Genomic DNA, 12,321 nt, shown 5'->3' with positions numbered 1-12,321 from the left:
ATGTTTTTACCTCTTCCTTTTCCGAAGGGTCACCACCGCCGACTGTCATCTGGCTGATGAATGGGCAGCTGCAGAACAGCGTTGTCGATTACACATACGATGGCGCCATCAACAGCAAACTGGTGGTTCGCAACCTGTCACGAATCCACCAGCATGCGGTCTACACCTGCCAAGCCAGCAATTTCCACAAGAAATATGTGGCCACCAACATAACCATCGAGCTCTACCGTAAGTAATTTTGTACTAAAATAACAAAATTAAAATTGAATGCCTTTTGTTACTAGCCAATAAGTGAATTTAACAATTAAGACACTAGAAAAAATATTTAAAAGAACTTTATTTTAGGAATTCCAGTTCATTTAGAACCTTCCGGGTTTCCAGTTTATAATAAATTGAAACTGCTTCTCCATTCAAGCGAGAGTTTAAGCGACCCAAATATGCTACTAAAAGCGTTTTGCCAAACAATTTATTTGTATATTGTATTTATTTCACATTTTCTGATGCTGAGCTTTTGTTTTTGTTGTTGGGGTTTTAAGCGTTGCGATAAAAGTTTTAACAAATAGCTGCGCAGATAAAAACGAACCACCAGCCAGCCCGAAAAAGTAAAGAAGAACCCTGGGAGGCTGGGTAGGAAAAAATAGATAATAAAATGGCTTATGCAAATATAACAAAATGCAAACGGCAACAGCAGCAACATTGCAAGCGATACTCGAATGCCAAATAAAAATATTATATACGCCGCACAGTGAAAGCAGAAATTCCTATGCGTAACTTATCCTGACTACCATAACCTCTGACCCGGCACATATTGTACGCTCATCATAGCGAAATATTTTTTATACTCTTGCAGAGGCTATTATAATTGCAGTCAAAAGTTTGCAACGCACTGACGGAGTTCTGTAAAAAAAAAAGTTCTGTAGTTATTGCACGCAGTGTATAAGTTGGAGTGGTCCGGATCGGGCGATTATATCGGACAGCTTCTACGGGAGAGATCGAAAAAATACCGGGAAAAAATTATCTCGATGTTATTTTTGATTATATCGATGGTCGTTTTTTGACAAACCCATTATTTTATTAGTTGTCATAAGTAATTATTTTATTTTTTGGCCGAATTTTTTAAATGTTAATGATGTAACCTTTCCGAAAAAAATTGGTTTGCTGAAAATTAACCAAAATTCACAAATTCTAAGTCCATACGTTTTCAAATTTTAATCTGATTTTGAAGTGGCATGGCACTGTAAATAATTTTGTTGATTGATTTTGCAAGGGTATATAAAATTTGGCTCGCCGAAGCTAGCTTCCTTTCTGGTTTTTTATTTTTTTAAGTATAGAAGCCGCGTTCAGGTTAGTGGACTGTGCATGACCCGAATGGATTTATTATTTTGTGACAATTTTTTAAATTCCCCTTTTCCACACTCTCCACGGGCAGGAGAAGTGCAAATTGTTAAATTGAATTAAATTGTTGCCAATTTCGAGTGTTTTTCGTGTGTGTGTGTGAGTGGCAAAGAGATTTGTGTCCGGGAAAGCTGTTTGCAGCAAGTTTATTTGCTGTGACAAAAATGTTTTTGTAAATTCTGTCAGCTATATTACAGGAGAGTCAACAGGAGAGCACAATAAATAAAATGAAACATCAAATATTAGAAATTTAAATTCAGCAATCTGCATAGTTTGTTCGGTTTGGGTCATGCATGAAAAACATTCATTAAAAAATAATTATTTTCTAAAATATTCAAAATATTTACCAATCTTCTTAGTCAGTCTTTAATTTTAACACAAATATATTTTTTTTTTATTTTTTAAAATTGTGAACGCAGGTTATTATTCTTCAATTTTAATTAAATACAGAAATTTGTTCTACCATTCCAACAAACGTCTCAAAAAAAAAAAAAAAAAAAATATTATGTTCCCGTACTCAGGCTTCCATTTTCAGCTTCTATTGGTGTATAATATTTTGTTGGATGCTTGGTTATTAGGCCCAAGACATTGCGCTAACAGCTAAAGATTGGCCATAGAATTTTATGGCACTTTGGCGCGTCTGTCATGGCTCTCGAAACGCCAAAGCAATTGGACGTCAATTTCTACTTAGGCTCCCAAAACCCCGAAAAACAATGCCAAAATGTTGCGGAGACAGCAGCTGGTGATGTACATATTTAATATTATTGCCCTGAGTTGGAAAAAATCCTGGGAACGAGGAAGAGCATAAGAATATGTCGCACTTGTGAGGACATAAAAGTTAACACTCCAATAAGAAGGCACCAAAAAAAGTCAATGGAATGTCGCTAACTTGGTCAATTAATGTGGCCACAATTTCGTACCACGTTTAACAAATGACCTTGAAACAAAGGGAGTAGTGGTGGACTTAACCAGGTTTTTCCACTTTTTCTTTACAGAATTTCGGCTGTTTTTTGTTTGCTTTGCGTGTAATGACAGAATGGAGGCATGAGAAACAGGCAGTTGAATAATAAGTACGACCTTAATTAGTTAATTTTATGGCCACTAACAATTAGATTACGCCCGTCACGACACTCAGTCCCCCACACAAAACAATTATGAGAGTTCCTCATTAGCACACAATTTAAGGCCCAAAAGGGCTGGCCGAATCCGAAATGCAACATTTAATTGAATTAAAATGTTCCCCCTGCATTTAGTATTTCATATTCTTGATTGTATTTCAATCAGAAAGATCAAAGTAAACTTTTCGTTCTTTGAAAAAATTACCTCTGGAGATTTCACCTGGGTAGCTTTTAAATTGTTTAATGGATCTGTTTGCATAATTAAACGCAGTTCAGGGTCTTCGGGCTGGGTCTTCTATGCCCGTTGGTGTAGTGCCTTTAATTAAACATTTAAATGATTTTCCAATGCAAATGTGCATAATTAATTTAATTACAATAAAGCGCTGCAGCAGCACCAACAAAAACCACATTAAAGCATGTTCAGTACCTACGAAAACAATAAAAAAAAGTGGAATAATATTGTAATATATGCAGAGGAGTAAAAAGTACAAATGGCATTGAAATAAATAAAATTGTAGATGCATCTCCCTTTTGGTTTTCCCTTTTTATTATCGTATTCGGGCTTAACTGAAATGTCACGCCTTTAAATTAACGCATAAAATGCGCGGCCAACCGCAGCAAATGAAACAATAAATGAAAAAAACAACAGTTGGCTTAACTTGTTAAATTGCAGAAAGTATATCAATATATTATTAAAGGTATCTGTTAAATGATACCCTCTAAGCGTGTAACTTTTCTGCCCTTTGAATACCTTACGGATCACATTTAATACACATAAGTATTTAAAATTTATTTATTTTTAAATTTCTTTATGATAGGCTCAATGAATAAATAGTCAAGAAGATAAAATTGTTCAGTAGAATGATTCGCCCGTTAAAAGATATTTAAACATTTGTAATAATTTTCCAATTGAAACGCAAATCGGGTAATTTATAATTTAATGCGGAAAACGGCAGAAAAACTAGGGGACACAAAAACCTTCGCAGTGACACAGATAACGATGCGAAATTGTGTTATGTTGATAATGAACCTGGACTCCAAAGCGCTACGTGACCATATTTGGGTGGCGGAAAAAAATATGTTTGTTATTGTTTATTTGTTTGGGCAATTTTCAATTTTGTGGGTAAACAAATTGCTGTCAGCATGAATATTAACAAATATTCAAATTACATAAATGTAATTGCATGAATATTTATTGGCTGAAATGTAATGCATTGTTTGTGATCCACCAATCTGACAATGGCCTACGCCAATTGGCCATATGCCAATTATTTATTAAACGGCTCTCCGGTGCGACTCGGAAATAACGTTTTAAAGGTTCAATGAACTTAGACAGAAGGAACGACCAACCTTTATTGATAGTTTTTCGTAATTAAATTTTTTACCATGAATGACTTCGACTTCCTTTGCTGTGAAAAATAAATATTAAACTTATGTTGGAAATCTGGACGAAATTTCTGATGCTTTGTCAGGAATCGTATCGATTCAGCGGTTCCTTTGCCTTTTCCGTCTGACATTTATCATTTCGCATTATGTGTCCTTTTATGAAAAACAGAAATATTTGCTGCCCTATGTTCGACATTGTTGCAATCCGCAGTCGTACTTGCTACAGTTTCTGTTGCTGGTGGCAATCGTAATTTGCTGCAATTAATTTTAATTGCATTGCCTGTCATTTCCATTTCGATTTCGATTTTTCACACACAATTTGAATAAATCAACAAAAAGCTGCTGTCGCACCAAACAAAATGCAGAAAGCGAAATACAAAACCAGAAAAAAAAACAAACAAGAGGAGGGGGTAGAAAAAACCAACCTTAAATGACATTTAAGCAAATAAATTAACGATGGAAATTAATGCGCGTTCATAAACAAACTGTTTGCATTGCAGTGCGTCCTCTCCTCGTGGAAATCAGCTTCAACAATCAGCCGATGTCAGCGGATCGAAAGTACGAGATCGAGTGCCAAGCGATCGGATCTAGACCTCCTGCTAAAATAACCTGGTGGATGGGCAACCTCGAACTCCATGGCCATAGTCAGAAGGTATACTTTGTTAATCATATATTTTTCATAGATAAATTGTTTGATTTTTCCTTAGGTCTCTGAGGACGGCAATGTAAGCACTTCGGTTTTATCGATCACACCGACGAGGGAGGATCATGGCAAGGCATTATCCTGTCGAGCAACCAATGAACTCGTTCGGAATGGCATTCGAGAAACAGCCATGAAGTTGAATGTTTTCTGTAAGTATACAACTAACCACAATTCGAAAAATATATTTTTATACATCCAAATGAAACGTTTTAATTGAGTTTGTTAAGAACACCATTAAGTGAATTAAACATTGCGGTTGAAACATTTTTATAGCACGATTTTTCATTTATTATGCAATTAATATATAAAGATAATAGTTTGTACAAGGTTTTTTGACCAGAGCTTTTAAGCGCGTTAAAAAATGGTATAGTAAAATGATTACGGTAAATGCAATCAATATTTCCAAATAAGTAATACTTTTTAGTAGTGTCCATGTTCCATTTTAAGACTTTGTTAATCATTATTCTAATTAACCAAAAGAGTCTTGGTAAGGGTAATTTCTAATATTTGTTTTGAAATCAATCATAACGGTCCCTTGAAATATTTTGTGTACCAGGAACAACTGGCCCATTTCGCTTTAATAACACCCCGTTTGACATATGCCGCTGCTTTATGAGTGGCCCATAAACCATCGATGGGCCCTCCCCTCGGTTCTCGTGCGATCCCATAAACTATGTCAACCGCTTATCGCCCATGTCCTTTGGGGAATCAATACTGTTTTGCATACCAATGCCATAGTGACAGGATTCGCGGGGCGGCTGAAGGCGGGATTTCGGAACTCTGTTCCAAATATTGGCGGGCTTTACATAATACATTCAATTTTTTTTTGCGTTCCGATGGCTCGTATGTCAAAGGTTTTGTTTTATGGGCCGCGTCAACAATGTGCTGGGGTAAAGTTTGTTAATAAAATTTCTATGGCAAAATATTAAAATCGCGCCGCGGCCAAGAAAGCGATGAACACACACATACACTATACGACATTCCGGAAGGCTCACTTTAAGCCACACTCACACAGGCACACATATGCGGGGATAACCCTTAATGTTTCAATAGTCCTGGGGTCCTGTGTCCTCATCTCCTGGCAGTGACGACAGCGTCTTGGGCAAACAGTTGCCACGTCTATTATCTAAAAAGCTTGCCGCCTCGTTGTTCCCCAATGCCATTGAAACTTTACTCCTTTCGGTGGCTGCCGCGATGATGGGGATGCTTTCCCCGTCTGCAGCAGATAATGCATTGAAAAAAAAAAAAAAAATAGGAAAGGAGAACAACTAACTTCTAAATGCAAATAGTAAAAACCAAGAAACCAATAAGCATGAAAATTCTTCCATTTTTAAATTATATTAAATATTTAATTTCAACAAAGTTTAGCTTATTCAGTATTAATCTTTATTCCAAGATTTATAGTTTGGCTTTTCTCTAGGTGTAGAAGTGTCTTTTGCGAAAGAGTCGGGCGCAGCTTCTGCGCGAGAGCTGATATAAAAAATTAGATAACAATTTCAATTTCCATGCTCATTTACATGTTTATAGCGTGCTTAAAATATTTCGGTGCCCTCCGGTTTTCCTCCGCCTGACACTTCCTGAGATTTCATATTTCCCGCCCCACTTTCCTCGTTTGCCCCGAAAAAGATTTTGTGTCTTTTTTAAGCGCGTTCTTTGTTTGCCTCCTGCGTCGGGGGTAAATTGAAAAGTTGATGCAATGTCGGCTGCTGCCGCAGTTGAGATGGGGCAGGTTCAAGTTGACGCTGCCAATAATTTTCTCATTATATTACATCACATTTTGCCGGGGCCATAAAAAAGTTATCTCTAATATCTTAATCCGAGCGCACCTCAACGCAGCCGGGCCTCTTATTTTCCACACAATCAACTCAGGTTAGGCTTCCGAAATGAAATCAACAGGAAACGCGAGGCCTACAAAAATTAAAGCTATATCCGCAATAAACTTATCAACGAGGCATATTTCTGTTGAAAAATAATAAGAACTGGAAAAAACGAGCAATTAAAAATAGAAAATAACTTAAAATTGTACATTTTTCTTTTGATTTTGTTTAAAGAAGTTAAACGTAGTTTGGGAATTTTTGTTCGCTATCTATATCTTTTGCCACACATGTTTAGGAGTCAGAAAAACGTAAACAATTCATTGGATCGCACATGTATTTTCTATACAACTAAATTACCCTCAAAAGGATACATAAAATGGAAGAAGAAAATAAGCTTTCAGCTTAATGCAATTTATATAGCCGGCGAGGCTAGGGGAATCAATTTAAGGACTGCTAACGAGAACTAGTTCAACTTTGTGCAATAGACAATGACAGGACTCACCCACACTCATGTACAAAGACCCTCCCCCCAACCACCACTAACTGGCAAACACACAGATGCAGTCCTTACCATTGCAACTGCATCTGCAACATAATGTGGCACTGGCACTCAAAAGTCGTTACGTTAAGCTGCAGTTACGACTGGGATGGAATGGGATGGGAGGGGCTTGCTTTGCTTTGGTTTGGTTCGGTTTCGTTTGGTTTTTCCTCTCGTTTTTGGGACGTTCGCTCCACGAGGGATCTGCGGACGGGATGGGTCAACGGGTCGCCGAGATGGAGGACCATAAAATGCATTAGCCAGACGTAGTTGGCCAGCTTGGCCAGTGACAGTTATTACCACTTAAGCCCATCCTAACCGCAACAGTGTGGCCTGCCAGCCACTTGGAACTTCCTTTGGCGAATGTCCTAATGCAGTTGAAAAAATTGGGGGATGTCATTTGCAATTTGATAAGTTTTTGATAAATGAGAAAAGCACAGATAAATTCCACTTACTTAACAATATGTTTATGTTTAATAAGTATAATGCATTTTTATTGAAATATAAGTTAGTTAAATTGAATTTCTTTTTGAATTTTAAGAGGGCTGCTCTAAAATCAAATTTTATTGGACAGAATGTAGGTTTATTTTTTCCAGTGCACACCTCTTAGTTTTCTTGTCCCTTCACTTTAGTTTTCTGTGCCGGCTTAAAGTCATCGCTAATGAACTTGTTGAGCGGGAAAAAGATAGACACAATGAGTGCGACAGAAAGATGCTGGGGCAGTGGAAAAAGTCTTTAAATTATGCAAACTGCCTTGACTCGTTCTTCCTGTGCTCATTGTCCTTACCGCCCATTCCCCTTCCCGTTTCCCCATCGCTCGGTTTAAGCTCATTCTCCTTTCATTTCTGGAATGGTGTGTGTTAAAGCACTTTTCATTTTCATTAACAAGTCTTTGCAAAAGACGAAATCGGCTTAAAGAAACTTGCGTTTAGAACAGAACAACGTGCCACCACCCGCTCGGAAAGTAGAAAAGAAAAAGGCGGAAACACTAAGCACACTGAGAGACCCAAGACCAAAACTGCGAGAGCAGGGAAGCTGCCAAAAACAATGTGCAAAATAATAATAAACAAGTGGAAGGTGGCCGAGAGCCGAGGGGCAGTCGAGATACATAGATAGAAAATGGGCGAAGACGAAGCGACAGTAATCACGGATAAGCCCGGATTAACCCCCTTTTTTCGCCCATTTTCTTGCCATTCTTGGGCTCGAGTTGAAGGATTGTCCAAAACAGCAAATTACGTTTGATGGACTTTCCCCCGAGTGAATCCCAATCCCGAGTCTAAGTCGCTGCCTTAGTCAAATGAATACAATGCTCATCCAGTGTCTTGTTTGTCTTCTTCTCCAACGTTTTTCTTTCAGTCATTCCCACCTTGCAGCTGGACCTGGGCTCCAATCTGAATCCGGAGGATATCGAGGAGGGCGATGATGTCTACTTCGAGTGTAAAGTGCATGCAAATCCGGCTGCTTATAAAGTTGTATGGAAGCATAATGTAAGTGAGCAAACACAAAACTTTCCTTGACTTGCAATATTTATGAAGGGCCTTCTAAACGGAAGAGCACTCCTTATTGAGACAAATACAGAAGGCGAGAGAGTGGGCGACGAGTTTGGTCTAAAGTGTAAAGTAAACTTTTAGCAAAAAATACCTTTTAGTGTCCTAGAAAATATATTATTTTCGGCCATCAAGTTTGGGTAACTTTTCCGTACTAACGTCTTTGGTTTGTACACTCTGAGAAAATATTTAGATAATTGCAATTTTATTGATTTCAGTTTAATAATGTGAAGCTTTTCTTATAGCTTGAATTCTGTTTACAAACATTTAATTCGAATGTTTTCTGTACGTAAAATAAACTAAACCGGTTTCTTTAAAATTTCTTTTAAAAAATATATACTAATAAGAAAAATGTAAGTATTATTTCTCTGGGTTTATTGACCTTCAAACATACTTCAAATGCTGCACTCAAGGCAATTGAGCGTACAACTGCCGAACTTCCGGCAATTCCCAAGACATTGGCGTGCTTCTTACACACACGAGCCTCCCAGTCCGAGTAAATTATTATGAAACCGAAATTAAGTGGTCATTTTTACTGAATTATTGGCCAATTATTTTAAGGCAATTGAGTCGAGTGGCTGGCATAAGACAGGCTTGAGGAAGGGGGAAGAATTTAGGGAGTCCGCACAAGTTTACAAGGCAAATCATTTGTTTATTAAAGGGAGCACAAAGAACCCTCGCCAGAGCCAACAACAATGGCTGCCAAATAAATGTTATTCAATGCCGAACAAGAAGCGAATCAAGTGTATGAATAATATGAATGCTAATTGAATTCATTCACAATGAAGTACATGACCAAACAAAGAGCTAAGCTAAACAACGGCAACGGCAGAGCCAACAACTTAGTCATAACTTTTACCGAAAACAACAATAAGCAAATACAAATACTCGAAGACGACCAAAAACTTTTCGAAGTATGGGCGGGGAAACGAGGAATATTTAGTAGAAAAAACTTCCACAAAACATCGTAGAGGGTAGGTAGATAAAAACTTTATATGAAATAATAATTTACCCGAGGGACGATGGAACGGTTTGGTTCGAGTGCTGATTCCATTACATTCTATCTTACATCGAAACAAAATGCTAATTATATACAGGGCGAAGCAAGCAAAAGGGAGAGAGTGGGCAAGGAACAATCAATGAGCTTTAGAAGTCAATGTTAAATGCAAATGAACTGACAACACAAAGTACAAGCTGTAATTTATATTAAATCGAGGCTTTAATACTCTAACAGAACTTTTAATAATACGTTAAATATTTTCAAAACATGGTAAAACTTTAAGGAATGTAAAATTACTGAATAAAATAAATTTGTTATTTGTCCATTCCTTTCTAAAATTCTCAGTAATCTTTAAAGTCTGAGCTTGATGTCCTTTATCCGACACAGAATATGTATGACTGGCTAACAAGTCAGAAAGCGACAGCAACCCAGTTAGTTAGTTAGTTGGCAATCGTCACTTACATTTAGCCAGCTCAGCGTGAAATCCCCTACACTTTCCCTACGCCCTTCAGCTTTTCCTTTAGCCGAGTGTCATAACAATAAAAGTTCACTGCGGCAGTACAAAAATGGAAATGAAATGGATACGAAACTAAGCCAAACACACACTGCAAAAACAGTGAGAGATGGTGAAAGAGGAGGCGGAGGGGTTAGACAGACAGCCACACTTGGTCGAGCTGTGCACATGGCGTATGCGTAATGAGTTCAAGGCCAAGCGGAAAATTGCAAATGACTTGGGGAAAAAGCGAAGGCGAAGAAGCCAAGTCGGGCGTTCATTAAAAGTCAATTGTTAATTGGCAAATGCGATGCAGCGCAACCTGTAAATGCAATTAAAAGTCAAATCTAGTTAAATCAACTCGGTTGCACTCAGTTAACAAGTAAATTAATTTTTGTTTTGCCACCACATCGATTTGGCCTGAACCTTTATTCTTGGCAGAGCAGCCGCAGGGAGAAAGTGGAACGCAGGCAACTTGTCTTCGTCTGTTATTATTCAATTAGACAAGCTGACAATTAACGACGAGCTGGCAAATTAAATTAACAATTAGTTTTATTAAACTTGCACACACACACACACACACATAAATAGGGTGAAAGTTGAGCGTGGCAGTGTGCGTGCGAGTAAAAGTTTTACATGTTCGTTAACAACAACAAGAAGGCCATGAAGAAGAGGCAGAACTTTGATGGAATCGTTGCTGGGGCAACCAGAAAGCTAGCTTCGAGCGAAGCCGAATCCTGTTGGCAGTAAAAGTTATTTGGCCCACACACTCGCATTTATCTGAGTTGAGGCAGCAACCGCAGAAATAGCAAACATAGCCGGAAAATTTGATTAGAGAACAAAGTCGGTGGAAACGACTTTGCAGTTTTCCAGCAACTTGAGCATAAATATTTACATAGTTCTACAAGGCAAATGGCAATGGTTTTCAGAACCATTCAGGCCCTTGCAAATTTGAATTGATTTAAATAAATGTTTTCATTTCTTGTTTTAAGTTAAAGCTACCAGTTGTTGCTTAACATAAACTTTCATTACTTTAACTTGATTATTACTATAGAAAATTATTTAAGAGATAGAGCAATCTTAGCACTTTCGAAAATCTGTATTTTACTAATTAACTATTTTTGAAATATTACTCCGTAGTAATTCTATGTAAAACGAAAAAAGCATATAAAAGTTCATCAAAGTAGTCTTTGTAGGAAAACGTAGGAAAACGGCATAAGTAATCTAAAATTCTAGAGAAACTTTAAAGCCGAGCAGACGTGTAAAAAGCACCCGGGGAACGGCTAAACCAAATCAACTCAATCAGGCCGAGCCATCAGATAAATTACGGACACTAATTGGGTATTTATAGTCGGAACAAACATCAGCGACAGACGAACACAAGAGGCGTTCTCGGATTGTGGCTCGTAGCTCGTGGCTCGTAGCTCTTGGCTTGTAGCGCTTGAGGAGTGGCAGGCAAACATGTCGAAAACACGGCCGAGAGACAGACAAACAGAAATGCCAACGCATAAAATGCGCCATTAGCATTGAGGGGCACTAAAGGGTTGTGCAGACATCATCAAGTCGGCGTGAAGGTGCAGGGGGTGCGGGGGGTGCCACCAAAGGAGGTGGGTGGTGACCTCGAAGGGGTGGCGATGGTTGGCGGGCTGGGGCGGTCGGAAATTCTGCAGCGGATGTGCCTCCAACTATTTGAAATAATCCTCAACGCCCACTTGGCCGGAACGGCTTTGCTGGCCTACCTTACTTTTTTTTCCAGCCTTCTATTTGCCTTTGCTTACACTTTTTCCAGTTGGTCTCTTTTATTTTTTGGGCTGCGACAACCTTGAACTTTATTTACTTTTCGTATATGCCTGGTGACGTTTTTATTTGTTTTATGACAACAAGGTCGCTGAGCCAAGCCGCAGTTCGTTCCCTCTCGTATTTCGACTGTTTAAGTTAACCCTACGGGAATTGAGGCTGAGCGGAAAAAGAGAAGGGTCCTTCTTCCTTCTGCGCAGGGGAAACAGTATGCCTTTGGGGTTCCTCTGTACTTTAAGGATCTTTAAGCAGGTCGAGGGAAATGCTAATAGCGACAAAGCGCTGCATATGTAATGGATACATCTGTATCTGGAATCTCGACTCGGATCACGCTGACACTTGTCCAAAAGTATCAATCACTTTGCCACAAAGCAAACGGAATTCAATAGCCGAAATGTGACTAGTGGGCAAATATTGTCATGACCCGGCATTTACCGTCTGTCGAACCATCTAAATAATTGTTTACATCTGCACAATGGAAAGGGCACACACCAGAGGCCAGCGAACAAAAGACGCCGCGTGGTTTT

General features: G+C 38.5%; 1 protein-coding gene across 2 annotated transcripts in view; it reads left to right on the top strand.

Annotated features, from left to right (window-relative positions):
* The window catches only part of LOC108092123 (hemicentin-1), an 82,786-nt gene that overhangs the window by 49,913 nt on the left and 20,552 nt on the right, over positions 1-12,321 (top strand). For both annotated transcript variants that reach the window (XM_017191624.2, XM_017191623.2), the window contains exons 7-10: positions 28-228; positions 4,400-4,551; positions 4,607-4,751; positions 8,314-8,444. In XM_017191624.2, the coding sequence (XP_017047113.1) occupies positions 28-228; positions 4,400-4,551; positions 4,607-4,751; positions 8,314-8,444 (629 nt within the window). The remainder of the gene's footprint in view (positions 1-27; positions 229-4,399; positions 4,552-4,606; positions 4,752-8,313; positions 8,445-12,321) is intronic.

Source organism: Drosophila ficusphila, unplaced genomic scaffold (genome assembly GCF_018152265.1).
Source record: "Drosophila ficusphila isolate 14025-0441.05 unplaced genomic scaffold, ASM1815226v1 contig_791, whole genome shotgun sequence".
Classification (NCBI taxonomy): Eukaryota; Metazoa; Arthropoda; class Insecta; order Diptera; family Drosophilidae; genus Drosophila; species Drosophila ficusphila.
The sequence above is the reverse complement of the archived record's forward strand: the minus strand, read 5'-3'. Positions and strand labels throughout refer to the sequence as shown.